The sequence below is a fragment of the Pseudochaenichthys georgianus genome, chromosome 5, assembly GCF_902827115.2.
Source record: "Pseudochaenichthys georgianus chromosome 5, fPseGeo1.2, whole genome shotgun sequence".
NCBI lineage: Eukaryota > Metazoa > Chordata > Actinopteri > Perciformes > Channichthyidae > Pseudochaenichthys > Pseudochaenichthys georgianus.
The window spans coordinates 11,703,012-11,725,903 of record NC_047507.1 but is presented as its reverse complement, the minus strand read 5'-3'; the positions used below and the strand labels follow the sequence as shown (position 1 = coordinate 11,725,903).

The 22,892-nt window shown below is 39.8% G+C and overlaps 2 protein-coding genes across 2 annotated transcripts; one reads left to right on the top strand and one right to left on the bottom strand.

The window, feature by feature from the left end:
* Positions 1-1,866: 1,866 nt before the first annotated feature.
* Positions 1,867-3,895, bottom strand: LOC117447014 (uncharacterized). Its single transcript, XM_034083578.2, has 4 exons — positions 3,706-3,895; positions 3,201-3,504; positions 2,845-2,974; positions 1,867-2,381 (listed from the first exon to the last, which is right to left on the bottom strand). Exons 1-4 carry the CDS (start codon positions 3,796-3,798, stop codon positions 1,997-1,999), a joined length of 912 nt encoding a protein of 303 aa, XP_033939469.1. The 5' UTR covers positions 3,799-3,895; the 3' UTR covers positions 1,867-1,996.
* stx18 (syntaxin 18) lies at positions 3,861-22,877 on the top strand. The gene is made up of 11 exons (XM_034083577.2): positions 3,861-4,087; positions 13,927-13,994; positions 16,930-17,045; positions 17,240-17,317; positions 17,504-17,570; positions 17,662-17,747; positions 19,388-19,479; positions 20,104-20,162; positions 20,630-20,699; positions 20,789-20,869; positions 21,524-22,877. Exons 1-11 carry the CDS (start codon positions 3,935-3,937, stop codon positions 21,617-21,619), a joined length of 966 nt encoding a protein of 321 aa, XP_033939468.1. The 5' UTR covers positions 3,861-3,934; the 3' UTR covers positions 21,620-22,877.
* Positions 22,878-22,892: the final 15 nt, after the last annotated feature.

The following is a 22,892-nucleotide window of genomic DNA, read 5'->3' as shown; positions in this document are numbered from 1 at the left end:
AAGTAAGGAAACTTTAATGCTCCGTTTGACTCCTCATATCAACACATTAGGTATCATAAACGCAGCTGTGCCTTTCCGTGCCCATAACCTTGGTTCCTGAAAAGCTGCTCTCTTTCCGCAGTCAAAACTTAAAAAGTAAGTAGATGAAAGAAAATGACGTGGAGTTCATGCTGAGGCGGCAGAAAGGGAGAGACAGTCACAGCACTGGGTTCTAACACAGTCTGGCACAACACTAACAAAGGAAATGAGCAAACCACACAGCAAATAACAGACTTTTATTCAACACTCTGGGCCCCACTGCTTACATCTGGGTGCCAAGCCCTGTCATTAACAAATAAACTGAGTTATGAAAAATATTACACACAAATTACTACATTTGTCTAGACAGAACATTATCCTTGCTTTACTTTCATTGGCATGACCAAGTTCAATTTTCATAAATATGTATATTGTTACATGTCAAACATTTACAGCTTCCAAATTCACACTTAAGAGTAAATGGCCTGATTCAGTAAATAAACTACTTTCCTCACAGTGTTTAACCATACATACAAGTTGGACTTCCCTGCCAGATAAACTAAACTAAATTATACGTCCTGTAAAGAATTCCTTTTAAGAATTAAAAACCGCTTTAGTTGTAATTCGCAGTTTTATGGCACATGGTTTTCAGCTGGGAAAATATTTAGGTTATGTGAGCTTTTGTTAAAGTGTCATTTTTTACTTTGTACTCAGAAGTATACAGGCCACTAGCCCAATATTTCATACAAGAGTGGAGATGAGACCTTACTTTAACAAACAGTTTGATTAATTGATGTACATTATTATAACCAGACAAAGTGTGTGAGAATATAAACTACACTGACTGGCTCGTTATGGGAATGGCAATACCAAATAATTAAAACAACACACAAATATGCTGACTAAGAATAAGATTCAGTTAAAGGTGGAGACCATACTGCCTTCAAGAGTGACAGTCTCTGAAAAAGGCAACATATCACACGGTCCATCCAAAGCCTTTTATTTCACATTTTGGTTGCTTTCACCCTCTTCGATTAAGGCCAGCAGTACACTGAGTAAATGGCTTTACAGGACTCTAGTAAAACATTTCTGTATTTGTTATAATGAGTAATAATGATTAACGACTTTATTCAAAGCTACATTGGTAACATCTTGCCTGGTTGGAGGTAGAAATACTGTAAATGAAAGGTTGCTTATTTAACCTTTTCAGACACAATCATGTTGAAATCCTTTAGTATCCATTCATTTTACTGTCAGTAAATGTGTATATTTATTTGCATTCCTTTCCTTCCGGTTTTTCATGTTGTTGGGGATTTGACTTGGTTTTCTATTTAATATATGTATTACTTTTCAGCTTTACCCATCCAGAGCAGCCAGAGAGAGTTCATTGGTAGAGTTGTTTTCCATCGCTAGATGAAGAAAACATGTGTGTCCTCTTGGGGATTCCCCAGATTTAAGCCGATGAAGAAGAAGCCTATAAAAGTAGTTCGACACAAATAAAATAAACTAATGAACCAAAACGTTTGTATGAATAATTCAAAAACCTGGCATGATGCAGGTCAGCTAGTAGAAAAGTGTTACTTTTCATAACAACTGGAGGTGTTAATCTGTGTTCCTCATTCAGACATGGAAACCTAAAGACCTTGGACTGTATGTTTGTGCAATATGTAGGATGTGTGAGCATATGTTATCCTTTCTCACTTTTTTAAGTGTATGCTGTGGCTGAGCTGTGTGAAGGTATATTTACGTCTAGATGTATGTCTGGACATGTTTATTTATTTGCATTCATTTGTTATACAAAAAGAAGTCCATACACATTGTTGTGTTTTTTACTTTTATTCACTGTTATATTGCTGTTTCTATGTCAACATATAATCAATTTAAACAATAATACAAATTCACAGCAAAACAAAAGGTTGTTCACAAATACATTTCACAAGAAACAGACCGAAGTAACAGGTCGTTCTTTACAGTTACTTCAGTCCTTTGACAGTGGCGGCTCTATCGTCTTTTTCATCATCTTGATTTTAAGTGTGTAATATTCTTCTTGCAGCTTTAGAACTGCCTCTTGTCTTCTTAGTACTGACATTTCCAAATCCAATCGCTCTTGCAGCGTTGTGCAGTTGCCTGGAGATGAAGAAGAGCAGGAGGTTTCCTGGTGTTCTGCAGAAGCTTCGAAGTCAGCAGCACGAGGAGAACTAAAATGCATTGCGATTGATTTTGGGAAGTTAGCAAAAACAGTCATTTTCTGTTCTGCTGGAGAACTTGACGGTCCTGTATGTGTCGGGAGCTCATCCTCTCTCAGGGGATGATTGGTGGAGAATCTTTCATCAACTGAGTGCTGATTTCCATCTTCATCACAACTGAAAAAAGGTGGTCAATGATTAATACCATTTCTAAGAATTGTCCATTCATCCTCAAGGTTCATGATTGGTTAATCAAATACTTTTTCTAAATGGCCTCTTGTTATTGAGTTTAATTTGTCCAGGTTGTGAGATTACACATTGGACTTTGTTTTTGGTGTGCTCACAGCACTGACACATTTGATTTGATAAATTAATGTAAGCAACTATTGAAAGAAACAATATTCCTGTTAATAATATAATAAGAATAATAAGAATTTTCACAGGGGATTATATATTTGTACAAAGTTGCACTTAAAAATGTTCAAAGTGAGGTTTGTCTATTAACCAAATGAATTCAATAAGAGTCTATGCTTTGATTGGGGTTAACAGACCCAAATAACAGATTTTAAATGAATCACCGCATATAATTAAGTTTGTTTTGATTCGGTCTCGGCACACACAATATCCAACCATGTTTGACCTGTTATGTTGAGTTTCCACCAGTCCTGAGATTAAAGAGTCTTCTCCATCCTGTTGCTGCCTGTCTGAGAGGTTCATCACAGAAACCACCACCTGAGTCACAGCACTTAACTGCTCCATGGACAGACCTTCTGTAAGTGAATAATCATGTTGTGCATGAGGTAATGAACATAATCCCATATATTCAATTAAAACTGTGAGGATGTAAATCAGCCCATTTCCTCTTCTAGAAGTTTATTTTTTAACATGTGTTTTTCCTCCAGCCATCCCCACATATCCACCCTCAAGGTTTACATTTAGACTTAATGATACCTTTGTAACACATTGTATTGCTATCAAACTGCATATTTTCCTCACCTGTGTTGGATTGACTTCTGTGCCGTTTGATCTCCTCCCTTGACTTTGACATTAGATTTTCCCACTTTTTGTTACAGTCAGATACTGTACGCTGAAACAGTGGAAAGGCTTCATTTATGGCTTGGGTTATTTCCTCCCAGCCTTTCCTTTTATCCTGTATTGTAATTCCAGTGCTGCACTTCCCTCTGATTACGTCCTTCTTCTCTTGCATGAGCATAGCAAGAAGAAGACACTCCTGGTCTGTCCAGTTGGGTCTTCTCTTCCTGCTGGACATCCCTTCAATAAGTTGTAGTGGCATTTTTTTCTGGAAGAAACAAAGATAGATTATTGATGATTACCAGTATACTGGTCCATAATACATCCTTAATATAGTAACGTTGGTGCAAAACATGTAAATATGCCATTACACTTTATGATCTATCTGACAGGTTAAGCCTACCACTTAAGTGTTTTTAGATTTAAGGTATAAAATAAGAGATTTTCGAAGTTTTAAGGTTTTGTTCACCTGTAACTCAATGGCGAGCGACGAGCAACCTGAGAGCAGGTCAGCCTTTCTCAAAATGTAAATACTGCGAGGTACAGTACACGCTACATTCATTAATTACTGATAAAAATCCTAAGGTAAAATGTAAGGCTTTCTTCTCCGTCTCAGGGAAAATCCACAGCGTCGCAGGAGAGTGACGTCGTCTCTTGGTGACGTGTCGATTTGTTTACAGCGCTGCAGCTTCACAGACATGGCTGTGGATATAACTTTACTTTTCAAAGCCAGTGTTAAGACTGTAAAAACCAGGAACAAGGCGATAGGAATCGGCCTTGACTCTCCTAAAGATGACATTTTCAAGAGGAGCAGACCCAAGATAGGCTTCTCTCCCAAGGCGAAAGAAGTGGTGAGTGTCTCCTCAAGCTAACTTTAGCTAACCGGGCTAGCATCGACACAGACTGACTTTACTTGTAATGACAGCTACAAACTGAAGTGGTTTAGCGACAGTGTTGTTCATGTTGAATTATAAAAGCAACAGTAAGTTTATGACATGTGTACATGAAGTTCATCTGTTATCAAGCATGCTCGATGTCAAAGTGAAACTGAATGCTGATGTTCAGTACAGTGTGTACCAGCAGTGTGTTAGCAGGCCCTCTCTGAGCAGTGCATATCATTATAGAACTTTATTATGCAATGTGAATGAGTGTGCAAAATGGATGGAAAAACCACTATCATATTATTTTATATGACGACACAGAACATGCATTAAATATCTCATAATTATGACACATTCACCAGGTTCATTCATATACATATACAACCCTGCATTGCCATACCATATATTGCAGCTGACACGCATATAATCCTGAAGCAGATATCGTTTTATTGTTCAACACTAATTCAATTAATGTTCTTAGCTGCTGTAGGTGTAGTTGGAAAGAGTTGATGTGTTGTTACATCTGCAACTGTATTATATGCACTCTTCTGATTTGTGTTCTGTTCTGAAAATAGCAGCCTATTTTTACGATTATTCTACATAATAGTATTACACTTTCATATATGAAAAAGCTCTTTGTACAACAGTTACTAAATTCTGTGAGAATATATTTTCTATAAGTTAGTTTAGTGTATTAACGAGTGCTGTCGAAATGCAATAAACCAGATTCAAATCTGTGTCTTTGTGCAAGCAGAATATAATTTATATAAAATGTTTCCTCTTTAAGAAACAATTTCACCAATTTTTACAAGAAAACAAATTACTTTATGGTCTTGACTATGTATACTTTAATAATTATCACTCATTTAATTCCAAAATCGTACCATTTACTTTTTGAGTCATAACTTTATTTTCTCTCTGTGAAAGTGTTAACTCTACTTACATTTTTTAATACTTTTCCTTAATCTTTATTAGCAATGCTCTGGTTTTCTGTACAACAAAAATTCAATTTAAAAGGATGCAATGTCATCTTATGTTTTTAAAACAAAGTAGCTTTACACAATGGCCTTCTTTCCTTTCTGTAGCCCATCTCTGCAGCATTGATGTATATACTGTATATATCCAGTCTATGATGTTGCGACATACTTCAAACTAAATGACTCAGTTATATCCATGTCTGCTAGTCTTCTTTGTGACATGCCTGTTTGACGATCTTCCTGCAACATTTTTTCAAATTATGCCCAGCGATTATTATTGCCAGCAGTTTTTAGCTTGCGAATATGTGTGTGTGTCGTTATGGCAATACTTCCTCACTGAGACACTTACTGTAGCAGGAGCTATCACAGAAGATGTTTTGAATGCTTTGCCAGGTTTCTATATTTGGGTCCACATGTCTTTGGACAGATGTATTTCTCTGTGATAGCACTGCAACTAAGCCAGATACAGTCAACTTAATAGATGTTGGAAAATTGGTGTGGTTTGATCAAAGGTCCCACACACACACACACACACTTAACACCCCTGGCCAAATTTGACATTTGCGCTAGAATGATCCCATCACAAGATGACTGCAATGGACGTTACAACAACTTAGAAGATAAATAAAACACTAACACTATTTTTACTACAACCTCAGTGGGCATTCAGGAAGGTTTCAATCCTGCCAAGTGTGGGCAGTTCAGAATAAATGACTGCTGTGCTTGAGATCTGGCAAGACAAAAGATAAGTTGTTGGAGGACGAAAATCACTTTTGGGCCAACTGTCCGCGGACTCAGCAGTTTTGAGCCCAGAATGTTTGGTGCCAACTGTCAGGTCCGAGCGCCACTGCTCCCCCACTGACTGGCATGAATCTGAGTCTTTAACTGACCCAGAAAAATTACACAATGTGATCTAGAATTTAGGCTGCAGTGGCCCAAACGTTACACAAAAGGTCAAGAGCATTAAGCTCCCTTTATTAAGACTTCAAAAGTATGTCACATGTGATTCTCTAATTGAGGTTCTGAGACAGCATCAATGGTTGGAAGCAGGAGATGGATCATTTGTGAATAAAAGGCTTCGCTTCATGTCGTGAGTTCTGCTTCTGCAGCCAAACGTCCTTGGCCTGCCATGAATATCATGAACACAAACCTCTTCAAAGGCACCTTGAAGAACCACTTTACGTTTCCCTCGGGGAGTCAGGACTTTAAGTTGTACCTGATGTCTCCAACCATCAGTCTGAGGCAAACATGAGCCCGGTCGCAGCAGCTCTGCACAACCAAGGTTTTGTTATGTTCTGTTACATTTATATTAGAAAAGGTGGTTTATTAAAAGCAGTGGTGCTGATTCAAAGAAACCGAAACCTATCCTGTGGTGCCCTCTGCTCGCCTCCCCCCCCCCTCCGCTGTCTCCTTCACGCTGCAGATATTATCTCAAACCTTCTCGGTGAAGCAGCTTTTGTAGAAATTGAAATTGGGAGTTTGGAATGTCCTGACTGTGTACAGTTATGTCGCGGTTTTCACCCGCAACTCAACTATCCGTTCTTCTCAGCGCAGCCTGACTTTAGGCAGAATTTTTTGGGCAAGTCCCCTCTTCACATGTACGATTCCATAAACATACTGCAATAACATTTTCTTTCGGCTCTTGGACAATTTCTTGGGGAAAGCCGATCCTCCCAAGAGCCAGTGATTAAAGGTGGAAGATCAAAACAGAGAAAATATTAAATTAGGTCCCCAGTAACAATGTTGACGGCCGGCACCTAATGCAGAACAGATGTGGTTGCCCTTCAAGACATGCATAACTCTCCCAAGTTCCCACTGAAGCTTCACAAAAATAGAAAGAAAACATCAAAGTTGACAAATACACAGTGGTCCTATGAGGCTTTTTCCCACTCAAAAAGCGCTTCAATGGGAAAGGAAATGTAGATCATTTCAAGGCCATAGAAAAAGGCTTGATTGACTAATAAGAGGGCCAGTGTGTTCAGGGTGGGGTTTGGTCGGGGGAATCTTCTACCTCATAGGGGTCGGTTTGGGGCACTGTGATCTCCATTTCACCGCTCACCTCGTCTCTCTCAGCAGCATGCTGCCCTTCTCAAGTTTAAATGGAGGGGGTCACTTCAAAATTGGTAAATTGTGTGTAGAAAATAGTGCTTGGCTCCCCACTGTGCCTTTAGTATTGGTATTCTGAAATTGGCCCCTTCTCACTGTGTTTTCTTAGAAACCCTGAACAGTGTGGCCAAGAGCCAGCACTTAAAAATATGTTGTGCTGTTGGGGGGGCTCGTCCCTATGATAGCTTTCATATTGAAATAGTTTGCTTTTTATATACTAAAAACATTTAGGTTAGAATCTAATTTACTTTACTTTTGAGGGTGGTGAAGATTCAAAATCTCAAATGTTTGTTCACATTTTGGAATTCAACTCAAGTGTGTGGGATGCTCTGGAATATATCATCCCAAAGAATGTCTGATTATGAAAGTCAAATGTTTCCTCAATGAAATACACTGGGATATGTTGAATCAGTTAAGGCGCAATCAAAGTAGGAGACCGAATAGAAAATGGTCTGTCGGATCATTTTGTATTTGATCGATGTTGTCATGCATATGAAACCGGAGCATATCGGCAGATCTTTTGCATTTAATAGCTCATGTTAAAGGCATAGTGTAGAGTAGTATACAGCCTATAACATTTATGAGTTTACATTAATGTCAATCATTTAGGGAATAAAGTGCATATTTTCAATGCTCTTTTTTTCTTGACCATTTTTACCAGGCCTCTTATAAAAAATTAATTTTGATACATGTATGGCAACAGCACAAAGGCCTGTAGCCAACATATACCTACTTGAATAGTCACAACCAATTGTTAAGAAGGTTAAACATAATTTATTTAGCGAATCAAATGCTTAATTCTGACTTTGAACTATATATTGAAGAGTAAATGTTAAAGCTGATTAAATGCAATTCTAAAATCTTATTTTATGTACAAATATTTACAAAATCACCACCAAGGGGAAAACCAGAATAGTCTTTCCATTCCCGAACGTTCCCCTTTCATTTCAACACAACACCAACATATGGGCACACAGGTAACACGTGCCGCTGTCAAAGCGGGTCTTTCCCCGGTCAGGACCCCAGCCATGGGGAAGTGATTTTCTGGGATCACCCTGAGATGAACATGCTGCTAAATGGTCTCTTTACCAGTTGGCCAAATCTCTGCACTGTTTTCTCATGAAAGCCAGGCAAATTGAATGTTGCGGCATCTGCTGTCAGGCCTGAGCAAAACCTTGATTTAGTTTCACTGCGTGCAACAAAATGCTTTAGCATGATTCCTAAAAATGAAAATAAAATAGGAAAAAGTGGTGATACACACATTTACAGATGCATGTCCAACTCTTAATCACGAGACGGACACCAGATACTCGGCAGGCTAAATAGTCTAAGCGGAATAGAAGTAATGTTGAGCTCAATATTCAAGACTCAATTTAAACATGAAGAAACACTAAAGCAGCAGCTGTTGGCGCTTTTTGAAGAATGCCGTCCTGCTTTGTCATTAGACAAATCTTAGTTAGTGGGATTTACACTGACTGAAATACTTCCAATGCAGATGACAGGAGGCTGCATACCTGACCCTGACACTTCAAAACACAGAGAGTCTGAACCTACAACAGATGTGTTTTCTACTTAGTGTTGTGGTGTGTTTTGTTCCTGATTTAAGATGCTATGTTGCTTTAAGATGTTATGTTGCTGAAAGACATGCGGTATTCATTGTGTGTCCTCATTTCACATTCATATTGACTGAATAACAACAAACATGTTGTTTACTTTCCATTTGTGGTCTCAATTCATCATGAGTACCGGTAGATGAAAGAGACTGTTGCAGACAGAGGTCAACAGATAGTTTTTAAAGTCAGGCTGGGTTACTGCTGCCTCAAAAGTGCAGACACTATACTTCCTGTTGTTTTTAATGAGGCCTGAGTGTTGCAGTGTTGTTACAATGTGTCTTCCACACAGCTGAATATCTGTTGTTCCTTGGCGTACACACGCTTATAGTGGCTTTCTCCATTATTGAAGTGATTGCTTTATTCAATTGATTTACTGTAGAAGATGGTGATAGGAGATTTACTTTAATGCATCATTTATGGCGTTCTTTTTTTGCGACCAAACTTGACATTTAGAGTCCAGAGAAAGAAAGAGGCTTACAAATGTAACAATTTGCCATTGAAGATATACCAAATAAAGTTGTTTGTAGGGCTGCTCGATTATGGCAAAAATCATAATCTCGATTATTTGGGTCAATAATTGATATCACAATTATTGAAAACAATTATCCATTTACTTTGAAAACATCCATTTATTGAAAACAAAAAATGTAACAGTTGATTACCCTGAACTTTAAGTATAATTCAACTGAAAAACCAATACAAAAATAATCGTTTTATTTAGATTATGTTGTTTTCATAATCGTTGCAAGCCAAAATCGTAATTGCGATTAAAATACGATTTAATTGAGCAGCCCTAGTTGTTTGCTTATAATCCTCTACTCTTTCGATAGCAATATCCTGGTTTATCTTTGCAAATATTGGGATTTCAGAGATGCAATTCTTTTTATTAAAAGCAATCTTTGAACATCCATCATTATTTTATTTTTTTTAAATAATAATATATATATAAATCAAAATAATGGTTAAGCGAAAATGGCACAGGTTACAGCTCTGACCAGCAGGTTTGAAGTTTTAAAGATGGCCATCGTGACTACAATAGCCGTATTAAGTAATTAGTCTTATTGAAGCGTGTAATCATTTTTTAATCGTAGCTATGTTCAAGGAGATTATAAACAATCTGAAACGGCTGACCTGAAACAACCCATGACTTGCACGCACAGTTCAAATTACTTGACAGAAATAAAAAGCAAGGTGGGTGATGAAACACAAGACAAGCTTTAAAAGACGCACCTTCCCATCGTAAATCCGGCGTGTGTGCAACCCCAGATTTTACACTTTAAAAGAAAGGTTAGGCTTGATGTGAGTTCAACCAGTTACTGAGGTATTACAGCCAGCAGGTGAAGAAGAGTGTCTCTGGGATGAAGGGAACTGGTTGATTTTGTTTAAAGAAAACTCGACTGTAAAACAAGTTCAGGAATACTTAGAAGGAATCACAAACATTATTAACACAGTATTGCATAAAAGTGGCTTTTTTTTTAATGGCTTTGAATTTATGATTGTCATTTAATTTCAAAAATGCCCTTCAATATTGTCTATTTATTTATTTATTTTGTCTTCAGTGGTTTCCATTTTTTTACGAGTTACATGTGACCGTCTCAGCCAATCCATTTGTTTCCTTCGTTGAAACAAGATTGAGTTGCTTCAAAATGAATGTGTCCAAAGAACACCTTTCTCGGTGCTGACTACACAGTCAATTTCAGTTACCGTGTTGTTCATTATAAATATTGTCAATAGAGATTTGACAGTCTTGTGTTTGTCTCAGTTTTATACTCTCTTAGTTAACAATATAACATGCATTGTCTTTGTTTGTTCTACGTTGATGTCCTGTATCCATGCATGATCTGAGCTGCATGATCAAAAATGAACAAACATCAAGAGTGTATACAAGCGCTGCTAACTACGGCTTTGAATTATCCAGTGGAAATCTAAACACACTAATGCAACTTTAGCACATATAAAAAAGAAAAAGCCGAAGACCCGTTTCATAAATAATCTTAAAAGTTTTCTTTGGTAATTTTTTTTTGTTTGTTTACAAAGCTGACTAAAGCAGTTTAACTGTGAATAGACATAAGAAGACAAAACCAAACCCATTACAGAGTCAGACATAAACATGATAATAAAACCAGCATGCGGCGGAGTCTTCTCCACTGAAGCATCCTCTGTGTATCGGGCCCACATACTGAAACACAACATCGCATGGCGTCAGTACGGATCGCCCTCGGTCAGGACACGCAGAGACTTAAACCTCATCATGAACTTCTGTCAGTTACCTGGATTTAACAAAACAAAGAGCCATCCAAGCTCTTTAGAAATCTGCCAGCTAAGCCTTTTTCTCTTTTCTTCCTCATAATAATCCCCCCTGATGGTTTGTTTGGGCTCAATCGTGGCTGGAGGGAAACAGGGGGAAGGAGAAAGTGAGGAGGTAAAGTGGGGGTCTTTGATGATGACGAGATTAGATGTAGCCCGGCAGACTGTCTCCTTCTGCCGTCGCTGAGCCCGGCCTCACACACACACACACCTATGGCGGCTGCACGTACACACACACACACACACACACACACACACACACACACACACACACACACACACACACACACACACACACACACACACACACACACACTCTCGCTCTCGCATATAGCAACATATGCACAAGGCCACCCCCTTCTCATTGTTGAGGAATTACTTGCTCTTTAGGGTCTTAAGTTACAAGAGCAATTGATCCTTCTGACCCCCTGCAAACCCTCGAGGTTGTGCTGGGAATCTGAGCTCCAATGTATACACACAGGAGACAGCTCAACCCCCAGAGCAGCACTCTTGACACTCCCCGGCACCCCCACAACACACACACACACACACACACACACACACACACACACACACACACACACACACACACACACACACACACACACACACACACACACACACACACACACACACACACACACACACACACACTGTATGTTGTTCCAATGCTGTGGATTTAGCACTGCCTGCTGGGCAAAAAGGTGCAGTACCATGGACTTAATTCTGCTGGAAAATACAGTTTGTACATAAATAAAAGTTGAAGCCAAGTGCTAATTGCTAACAGAAAATATAGTTTATAGTCAAAGATAAAATAACGCTATGTAAAAAGTTATATCATCCACTTTGTGGCAGGCACAAAAACAGAATTACTGCAACTTAAAAATGTGCCTCCACAGCGTTTTTTGTGGCTTTAAAGATTTTACCACCAGTCTGGATATACTTTAGATTGGGGAGTCGATGGATTGATATAGTCATATCATGACAATCTGTTACATTGTACGCACATGAAAGTCTTTACAAGCTGTGCGTCCTTTTAAAGATTTAATTAATATATTGACAGGAAGATAACCCTAGGGCATCTGCAGATCGTTTCATCAATCATTTGTTGAGGGTTAGTTCAAAGTTATGTCAAGTTCCCAGTATGTCATGAAATATAAAACATTTTAAATTCGTGATCAATGAAAACTAGGAAATCAACATTTTCACTTTCCAAAACCTGGGGTCAGTGAGTTTATTTCCTTGCCATTTTTCTTTTTTTGAATGATTCAATATTCTACTCAATATTCTCACATTAGTTCATTATTAGATTTATTGTAGATGTATTTTTTGGAACATTAGGTTAATCCATTAACTAATTGTTTTAGCTTTAGTACTCGTAATGCTCGTTTTGATAATAAATAAAACCAATAAAAATCACAGAACAGCAAAAATGAAGCAAATGTTATATTTGTCTCCTTGATGAGATACATAGTGGAACGGCTGAATGCATCATCTATTTGCTGAAAATACATTATTAATAACATTGGTAAGAAAGGATAGATTATTCGTTTAACACGACTAACCAGAACATATGACTGTGTCTGAAGTTTTGGAAAATCCTATCCATCTCGCAGGAGTTTGCTTCAAAATGTCCTTATTCACTGAGACACTACATAGCAGACTTTGAACCATAATAACGGTTCTCTTCTCCACTGAACCCCCCTCTAAGCTCAACTGCTCTGAACAACAATTAACTCTTGACCTCAAATAATTGTATTATTACAAGGGTCGGCTTGCCTTAACAGCCCTTGCCTGAGTGAGTGCCCCGCAGCAGTTTCATACGTCACTGAATTAGCTGCTCCACCAGAAGAAGGAGCGCTAGGTTTCTAACAAATTGCTCGGCTCTGTTTGTCTTGACACCTTCTTTCTGCGTCAGGAAAAAAAAAACATGTCATTTTTCAAACGTCAGCTCGCATAAAACACTGCTTCAGGTTACCGTGACGCTAAAAATGAATGTTTGGAGACATTATTAGACGGCCGGTGCCAGGTTACCCCCTTACAGCCAAGGCAATTTGATAATTGAGGTTGTTAGAGTGAAAAAAAGCTGAAGGCTGAAGACAGCGTCGTTATGTTATCAAAATAATCTCCCACGCTCTGAGGTCGCTGTCACAGTCAAAGTCATTGTGTCATTTTTCAATCCTTAGCTTGTCTGGAGTCCTGTCTTCTCGTGGATCCAACAGAGCCCGCTGTGTGCGTATCCACAGCCACTTGTAGCCTGCCGGCACAGCTCTGTGGACGGGGAAGCAATTTGGTCTTTTTTTAATATTTGACCGAATTACAGGAGCAAATATTGGATTGAACCAAGTTTCCTCTAGTTTGCCTGTGCACACATACACTTGGACGTGTTCCTCGGTGATAAATAGTAACAGATCGTGAATTTAAAGCTTATTAGAGATGGCTCTGTCAGTGCTCTGTATGCCGCCACTCACGGTTTTATTCATGAGAGCAGTTTGACGGCTAAATTGCAGGTCTGATTTTTGTTGTATGTCCATGGCTTAATGAATTGTCGAAAGCAAATATTGAGAATTCACAGAGATAGACAGACATTGGTCGCTTGTCACATCCAATGAATACAACATTACACGTTTGCTCTGGCTCTGTCCGAACATTGGAAATAGTTTCCTGGTACACGTTGAAAAAACCTTCTCAAGCCGCGTTGACGCGTTTACATTAGAAGCCGCAAATGAGGCGCAACATTTAAAGAACTCGTTGACATGAGGATAATCAAGTAATGCTTCTTCTTCTTCTCGCTTTATCTTGGCAGATCACCAACATCACCAAGCTCAAAGACTTTCTGCTACAACACAGGAAAGATTATGTGAGCGCCGGAAGGTAAGCCTCTCCAAACAGTCGCAGTAATCCTCCACAATCAACAACAGCAGCAGTGGGGAAAACCCTCCGAGGCTGCAGGGGGGGGGGGGGGGAGAGAGAGACACAAAACTCAGAGGTCAGGGGTCAGGGCTACTTAAAGGTACCATCAAATATGTCTCCAGTGTGTATGTGTGTGCTGCAGGGTCTGTCTGCTGGCACAAGGTCAGCAGCGAGGAGGGTGGTCCTCAGGCAGGCTCCAGTCTAATTGTCTGGAATAATTGAGCTGCAACCAAGTGGAGAACAAATCACGCCCTGGGACTAATCCGGGCCTTCCTCCCTTCAAGGCCCCCTCTGTGTTCTGTAGGTGTGGGTGTGTGGAGTAGCCTCTGGTTCGTTTCGTTGTTGATAAAGCCCCAACAGAACACATTAACTAAACATTGGAGATGTCAATGGGTGGAGCGCAGCAGTATTTAGTGGTGGGAAAATCCATCAAGAAGCCATCAGTGGTGTGTGGTAGTCTCGTCTACCATCAGCCGTGCCTGTCTTCCAATTTTCTTATCAACTTCCTTCTTCCTCCACACTTTGACTAAGCCTGACAGAATGATTATAGACTGTGGATTCAGCTGAATTCATTCACATTTTGATAGCATTAGTGTAGATGGTCATCATTTCAAACAAATGATGGCTAAAGTTAAATACAAGTCTTATTGATTGATTATTGACGGTGCCATGCTATAGCATTTAGTGACTGCATGTTAACCAAACCAAAGCATCTCCCCTAGTTCACCACAGTTATGGTAAAGGATGACTTGTTTCAGTTTTATCAATCTGCCTTTGTCAGGGTCATGTTTGTTTTATTTAGAGGCAGCGACTCGTAGTTATTTTCAATATAAATGATCTGTCAATCAATCAATCAATCAATCAATCAATCAATCAATGTTTATTTATATAGCCCAATATCACAAATGTTACATTTGTCTCAGTGGACTTCACAGTTTGTACAGAATATCAGTATGGCAATACGACACCCTCTGTCCTTAGACCCTCACATCGTACAAGGAAAAACTTCCGGAGAAAACCCACAGTTTAAAGAAAAATGGGAGAAACCTCAAGGAGAGCAACAGAGGAGGGATCCCTCTCCCAGGACGGACAGACGTGCAATAGATGCCGTGTGTAAATTGAAAAGATAATACATTTACAACATAGGTAGTCCAAATGTTTGGAAATGCATGTGTGTATAATAGGAAGATGAATCCACAAGGATATCAGCAATCCTGTGGGAGCCACCAGGGAAGTAGTATGATGAGTCAGGCAGGACCACAGTGACAGGTTCAGCCACGACTCAAAGTCCAGGACTCAGGACACAGGACCGCAGGATCATCTATGACTCCGGATCCCGGCGTATATAGACACCAAAAAGAAAGACATTTGGGGAAGCTGGGTTAATCGGAACATGAGAGTACACAGGTATAGACAGAGAGAAGGAAGAAGTAAGATGTCCCCCGACAGTCTAAGCCTATAGCGGCTAAACTAGGGGCTGAATCTAATCAGCCCTAACTCTAAGCTTTATCAAAAAGGAAGGACTTATGCGCACTCTTAAAAACGGATAGGGTGTCTGCCGCCCGAACACAAACTGGAAGCTGATTCCACAAATGTGGAGCTTGATAAGAAAAGGCTCTGGCTCCCATTGTACTTTTAGAGACTCTAGGAACAACCAACAACCCTGCATTCTTGGAACGCAATGCCCTAGCAGGACAGTAGGGTATAATGAGTTCTTTAAGGTAAGATGGCGCCTGCCCATTAAGGGCTTTGTAGGCGAGAAGAAGAATTTTAAATTCTATCCTGTGTTCTATAGGGAGCCAGTGTAAGGCAGCCAGAACAGGAGTAATGTGGTCCCTTTTCCTAACTCTGGTTAGTACACGAGCCGCAGCATTTTGAATCAGCTGAAGCGACTTGATTGACTTCTTGGTACTCCCTGATAATAAAGAGTTACAATAATCCAGCCTAGAAGTAACAAATGCATGGACTAGTTTCTCTGCATCGTTTTGTCTGTGTATTTTCTCATTTAGTCTGTAAGACAATAGCAAACAAAAGTGTCCATTGCAAAGTCCCATAGCTAAATGTACTGTACCCACATTTAAACCGATTTGGAAGAAGCCTGTGAATCGATTTCCAGCCACATTGAAATCAAACGTTAAATGTTAAACAAATCTCACAATTGCCTTCAAAAAATGTTTGGCTTTGTTTTTGTTTTGTTTGTCTACCCTCCCTCCCAAATGTAAAGCATCTTTGGGTTCAAGAAAAGCGCTATAGAAATAAAATGTATTATTATTATTATTAAAATGATAATGTGCCACCAACACCCGGCGCAAAAGGTGATCTAAATAACGCTCCAATCAACTCAAGTCATCTGTCACGTTGAGCTACACACATTGGGAAATAGGAAATTCCATATATCATAGAAATACCTAAACATGAAAATGTTGAACATTTGTAATTTAAAACATATTTTTATTATTTATATTTACAGATTGACTTAGCTTAAATAATGTTTTGCGCAACAAATAATTAATCCAGTTCAATCAAAATACAATCTACCATTCAAGCAATACCAAAACAGAATCATTACCTATGTGTAATTAGTTACACTCCTTAGTTGAGGAGTGTATTGTTGTATCTCAGAAGTCCACCAGAGGGAGACACCATCTGAACTACACAACACAACCTGACAGCAATAAGGCTAATATTCAAGTCATTACATTGCATTACAGGTCACTTGTTAGAGTCACATTATGGTCATTCATATGTCCAGTTTTATGGTGGGATTTTAAGGAATGCAGAAAGTTGAAGATATACATCAATACAATCATTGTTTGGTTACTAATCACACATTTCACTTTCGATACCTACTACACAGTATGTAAACTTACTTTGATTCTTCCGGTGTGCTTTACAGTCTCATCTCCTCAGATCTTACCCGTATGACGGACAATGAGCGAGACCAGATCGACCAGGATGCTCAGATCTTCATGAGGACTTGCTCTGAGGCCATCAGGCAGCTACGCAACGAAGGTGTGTGCTTGTTAACGAATACTATTGGTGTTGCATTATTTAACAAACAATAAAGATACATTTTGTAACTTGGCTCTGACCTACATTGACATTCATAACATAACCAGGGAGCTGGAAATTTGATTGATCCTTATTTGTTGGCACTGTACAGTACTATGTATGATCTGTATTAACTGAATGTGTTGTCATGATAGCGGTGAAGCAAGTGAGTTCAGCCCAGGTAAAGGAGCACAGAGGGGCCGTGCTGGACCTCATTGAAGTCTACCTGAGAGGTGAGTCCCTGCAACTCATTACAATTAAAACAGCCTTTCTGTAGACTGCTGGGGAGACGTCTCTTTGTTTATCTTTAGGATAGTTAACTCGCCCTGGGATTAGTTTTAACATGACACATACTGCATACCCCAAATCACTGAACCAACCTGCATGGTAACATCATGTGTATCTTGATTGTGTTTAAGGAGTGTGCAAGCTGTACTCGGAGCAGAGAGCAATCAGAGTCAAGAGAATGGTGGACAAAAAGAGGCTGTGAGTACACACACATTAATACTTGCTATACACTTCATAACGTGTGTAAAACGTCCTCCTGATTCACTCGACCCTGTGCCTGTGGTTCCAGGTCCAGACTGGCTCCAGAGCACCACAGCAGGGTGGGGAAAGCGCCAGAGCCCATGGAGGAGAAAACCGTCAAGGAGGAAAGTTCTGGTGAGTTAGTGAGACACTGAGACACTGGACTCTATCTCTGTGTCGGCACAAAGACTGCACGCCTTCTACTATAGGTGCACACTTCACTGACTTATTCTGTGCTGATTTGGTATCGGAAACCTTTTTGCTTTCATTCTTTGCATGACATGGGACTCGTGACAGACATGCGCAGTAACTTTTTTAATATAACAGGAAAACACAACTAGACACTTATCGTAAGCTGTCCTGACTGCATTATAAGAGAAATGGGTGATTGTTATGTATATATTCTCTACAACAGTGCTTCATCATTTACATTTCCACAGCCACCTGAACGCAGCAGGACACATCTTTGTGTTTCATACGCAGCCCCTGATTTGAAAAGCACCATGCTTCAGCGCAGCAGCATCAATGCTAATGATTCATTGTGGGTGCTTGATGAAATCACATCCCCACACTGGACGCCTTCAAAAGGGCCCTCAAGTCCCATCTGTTCATCAAGGCTTTCGGCCCTTAAATCGATCTGTTGTTTTGTCTGTCTGACCTTTGTTTTGTTTTGTTTGTGCTTGCCCTATTCCTGTAAAGCGACCTTGGGTCCCTTGAAAGGCGCTATAGAAATCTCAGTTATTATTATTATTATTACCATTGACTTGTTATTCTGCAGGTTTATGCAATTCAAACCCACAGGTGTTAGGAAGCATTAACATACAGGGAGGCACAAAGGTTCACACAGCCCCCTCTACATCACTCAAAATGTACTATATTTTAATCCGAAAACATGGGCTTACGTTAGGCAACGGCTGCATGCATGTTGAAATGCGTTCATTCATCTTTCATTGGCATTTTGATACGTTTCAGCTTCATTATGACCATATCGATTTTGGATAAGTGTGATGGTCAAAAAACAAATGGTCTTCATTTTCATTATTGTGTTACATGATAAGTATGTTAAGCATAGCACTGCGTATATACATTATTACCTCAAACTAATTTTCATGTGAGAGAAATCCCCAATGTTGTTTATTTTTAATTGGATTTTGCTGAACTCATTTCCAGCTAATAATTGCTTGTTCGCTGTGCTGCAAACTAAACATGTGTTGTGTGGCAACAAGGCTCACCACTTCTCTTTGCAGCCTATTAGTTGTGCTGTATTCTCACCTTGCCGATGAACCTCCCAGACGATAATCATATGTTCCTACTTGAACAAGTCCCTCTGCATCCACCCTCTCCATTCATGAGCCATTTTAATCAAGCAGCACTGAGATTGGCACAGTGGTTGAAACAGTTTGAGGCATATCATGCGTCATGATGATAATTAATCAGCACACTCCGGCAAATGATATTCCGTCACGTGGTCCCTGCGAGCACCGTGTACTGTAATGACCTACAGTTGTTGGAGCTGCACCATGAAAACAGAGCCTGCCAAAGAACATCAATCTCACTCTGCTTCAGTATTTCAACACGGACTGCTCTTCCGTGTAATTAAAGAGACGAGAAAACACCATCTTAACAAATCCATCCGCATGAATCTATTTAAAAAGAAAATATAACACTAAGTGGTTATGGCCTTATTTAGAGGATTAGCAACTGAATAGCTACTCGGATGATTACAGTTAACCGCTGAGTAATGGTGATAGAACATGTTCCTTTCTTTCCTGTAGAGAAGAGTGTTTCTGAAGTCCCTAACAACACCCTCAACCTGTGGGAGGAGGGCCGGGTGGAGGACGAGCTCTCTCCTGAGGAGATCCAGATGGTGCGGCACCTAAAACATCGTTATACATTTTACCCTTTAAATGTGTTTTTTTTTAGATTCCTGCGAGCATACAACCATTGTAATTAACAGGGACTAATTCAAGCACATTTTAATGACTTCATAGAGGAGATTTTTATGGAGATTTACTTTTTATGATGCCCAGATTACCATCTAATTTAGCTAGTGGAAGTTTGTGGTAAAGGGTGTCCAACAGAGCATAGTCTAACTCCTAATAGCCATATGTCATGTTGCAATGAAAGCCTTATTTACATTACATACACACTTAAAGTGTGTGTGTGTGTGTGTGTGTGTGTGTGTGTGTGTGTGTGTGTGTGTGTGTGTGTGTGTGTGTGTGTGTGTGTGTGTGTGTGTGTGTGTGTGTGTGTGTGTGTGTGTGTGTGTGTGTGTGTGTGTGTGTGTGTGTGTGTGTGTGTGTGTGTGTGTGTGTGTGTGTGTGTGTGTGTGTGTGTGTGTGTGTGTGTGTGTGTGTGTGTGTGTGTGTGTGTGTGTGTGTGTGTGTGTGTGTGTGTGTGTGTGTGTGTGTGTGTGTGTGTGTGTGTGTGTGTGTGTGTGTGTGTGTGTGTGTGTGTGTGTGTGTGTGTGTGTGTGTGTGTGTGTGTGTAGTTTGAGCAGGAGAACCAGAGGTTGGTGAGTGAGATGAACAGCCTGGTGGATGAAGTGAGGTGAGCATCGCTTCTTATTAAGTCTGTCCTGAAGAACATGGCTATTACCAGAGGATGTCAGTCATTTCATTCTGTCCACACATCAGTGTTTTGAATCAGGGAAGTGAACGTGAAATGATTTACCAGGGAACTGTAGTAAACCGGAGAAACTGTCTCTTCCCCTCCCACTAAATGACACCCCTTTAGTGATTGAAATGGCAGGTGAGCAAGACGACAGTTATGTGAAATACCAGATGTCGATTCAGACGGCATTAAAGTGACCCAAAGACAGAGGTGTTTGCAGATGAAATTGTTGCTGTGGCAGCCAGAGAGAAACACTGACATGTTTGTTCCAGATGGGAAAACAAAAATGGTCCTGAGGTGACAATTACCTTCCCCTGGAACATTAATGCCATCTGGAAAGGCTTAAATATGCTCGGCAATTTTTGTTCACGAGATATTTCCTGTGTTCCTTTTGTGCACGTCAGGCAAATCGAGGGCAAGGTGGTGGAGATCTCTCGCCTGCAGGAGATCTTTGCTGAGAAAGTCCTGCATCAAGTAAGCCGAGTTCCTCCCAGTTTATTCACTCGGACACTTCTACAAAAATGATGCACATAAACACATTGTCCTTCTCTCGTTCCCGACAGGAAACCGAGATAGACAGCATCCATCAGCTGGTGGTGGGCGCCACAGAAAATGTCAAAGAAGGGAATGAGGATATACGAGAGGTAATAAAACAGATCTATACACAACTATAACAGCATACACAAACATTAAGTAAAGTTTCTTTAAAGGAAACTCAACTATATGTATACATATCTGAATCAGATGTATAATAATCCGTACTGAATTAACTGTACTTACTATTTCATGTTACTTCATACTTTTACTCTCCATCTCAAAGGGCTTATTGCCATTTCTTTAAAAGCTTTAGATACTATTTAACGTTAATGATACAAAATAAAAATCAACTAATAAATGATGTTGTATATTTATAGGAAGCAGGTCAAATTAGCTCCAACTTAACCAGCTGCAGTATTAAAGTGTTAAACACATTAATGCTCAGTAATTATACTCCACTGGTGTGGTATATATACATTTAAAGCAGGCCATTCTGAGTATATTTACTTTTGGTATTTAGCGTTTACACTTCTACTTTTTCTGAAGTGACATTTGAATGCAGGATTGTTACTGTTAAATAACACATATTGTTCATTTTATTGAAGGAAAATATCTTAGTACAGTATTACAGTGTCCACAAATATGTAGTGATTTATATAGGAATATTAAGTCAACTATCTTATAATCTATTGTGCTGTGCTATTCATATCTGCATATTGTTTTAATTTAGTTGATGTTGTTATATTTACTTTTATCCCAAGGCAATCAAAAACAACGCTGGCTTCCGGGTATGGATCCTGTTCTTCCTGGTCATGTGCTCCTTCTCTCTCCTCTTCCTGGATTGGTACGACAGCTAACCCAGCTGAACAGAACAGACAATGAACGACAGGAGACCGCCTGCCCCCTGGCACATATCGGTTATCTCAAAAAGACGTGATGACATCACTGAGACTGAATGTACAGTTTACCTCGCTGGACCTGGTGTACAAAGTGCTCTTCGTGACGACTCTGTGTTCAAGTGGAAAATGGCTAACTATCTATTAATGGCCGCTTAAAAGCACTTCTATTGGAGCGAGCTGTGGAGCACGGTGTCCTCTTTAAGTGTGTGTTTGGTTGACAGTCTGACTCTAAAAGCAGTGATCATACTTTGATTGACAGGAACTGTTCTTGTCTGACTAACTGAATCTAATCCTTTTTGAAACTGACTGAAGGAAGCTGTTCTGACTGGCACTACATGCACGATCTGTCACAATTTGAATACATTATTTACTTGTACCTCAGTGCGATTTTAATCATACTTCACTGTCAAATGCTGTTGAATGTTTTGCTTTCCAGGCAATAATAAGCAGCAGAACAACTTATTAGATATTAATCTCTGCATGACTGTAATGGCACACCACTCACATTCTAGTAAAACCGAACAATAGTCTTAATTAAATTCTGGGTCTTCTTTCTTTACTTCAGGGTATCATTCTCAAACATTTCATATCTATGTCAAGCTTTCAGATAACATCAAGAGCAGCAGAAAGGCACGGCTTGCTTCGTGTCGGCTAAAGAAAAAAAATAGCAGTCGACAGGAGATTTGATTAAAAAAGCCTCCTGATATTTCTGCTAATCTGTTTATTAGGATTAACGTATATCCTCGTTAAAGCATTACAGCCCTTTGAAAATGTTCTTTGATCTTAACTCAAAGGAGCCGGCGCTGTTAGCTGTATTTATGTTCTGCTCTGAGGGAGCTGCATGCAATTACTGACATGATTTACTCTTGAAGTAGTTCATACTAAATGTTTCTTATTATACACACAGTGGTAAAAATGTAACTATGTATATTTGTCCGGCAGTGGCTCAGTCAGCAGGGGCTTGGACTGGGAGCTGTAGGGTCGCCGGTTCAAGTCCCCGACCAGACCTAAAATATGGAGTGTGGACTGCTACTTGGAGAGGTCCCAGTTCACCTCCTGCCCTGCCGTGGTGCCCTTGAGCAAGGCACCGGACACCCCCCTCACTCCCATTGCTCCCTGGGCGCTGTACAATAGCTGCCCACTGCTCCTAGTGCTAGACTCCTGGTACTAGGATGGGTTAAAAGCAGAGAACACACTTCACTGTGTGTGCTGTGTGCTCTGCATGTGTGAC

What these genes read in the sequence shown, in the direction of transcription:
- stx18 (XM_034083577.2), top strand. Translation starts at nt 3,935, where the DNA reads ATGGCTGTGGATATAACTTTACTTTTCAAAGCCAGTGTTAAGACTGTA. An exon ending in CGTCAAGGAGGAAAGTTCTG is followed by an intron (nt 17,748 to 19,387) that starts GTGAGTTAGTGA and finishes TCTTTCCTGTAG; the next exon opens with AGAAGAGTGTTTCTGAAGTC. An exon ending in AGCCTGGTGGATGAAGTGAG is followed by an intron (nt 20,163 to 20,629) that starts GTGAGCATCGCT and finishes TGTGCACGTCAG; the next exon opens with GCAAATCGAGGGCAAGGTGG.
- LOC117447014 (XM_034083578.2), bottom strand. Translation starts at nt 3,798, where the DNA reads ATGAATGTAGCGTGTACTGTACCTCGCAGTATTTACATTTTGAGAAAG. An exon ending in CGCTCGCCATTGAGTTACAG is followed by an intron (nt 3,505 to 3,705) that starts GTGAACAAAACC and finishes TGTTTCTTCCAG; the next exon opens with AAAAAAATGCCACTACAACT. An exon ending in GTGGAAACTCAACATAACAG is followed by an intron (nt 2,382 to 2,844) that starts GTCAAACATGGT and finishes ACCTTTTTTCAG; the next exon opens with TTGTGATGAAGATGGAAATC.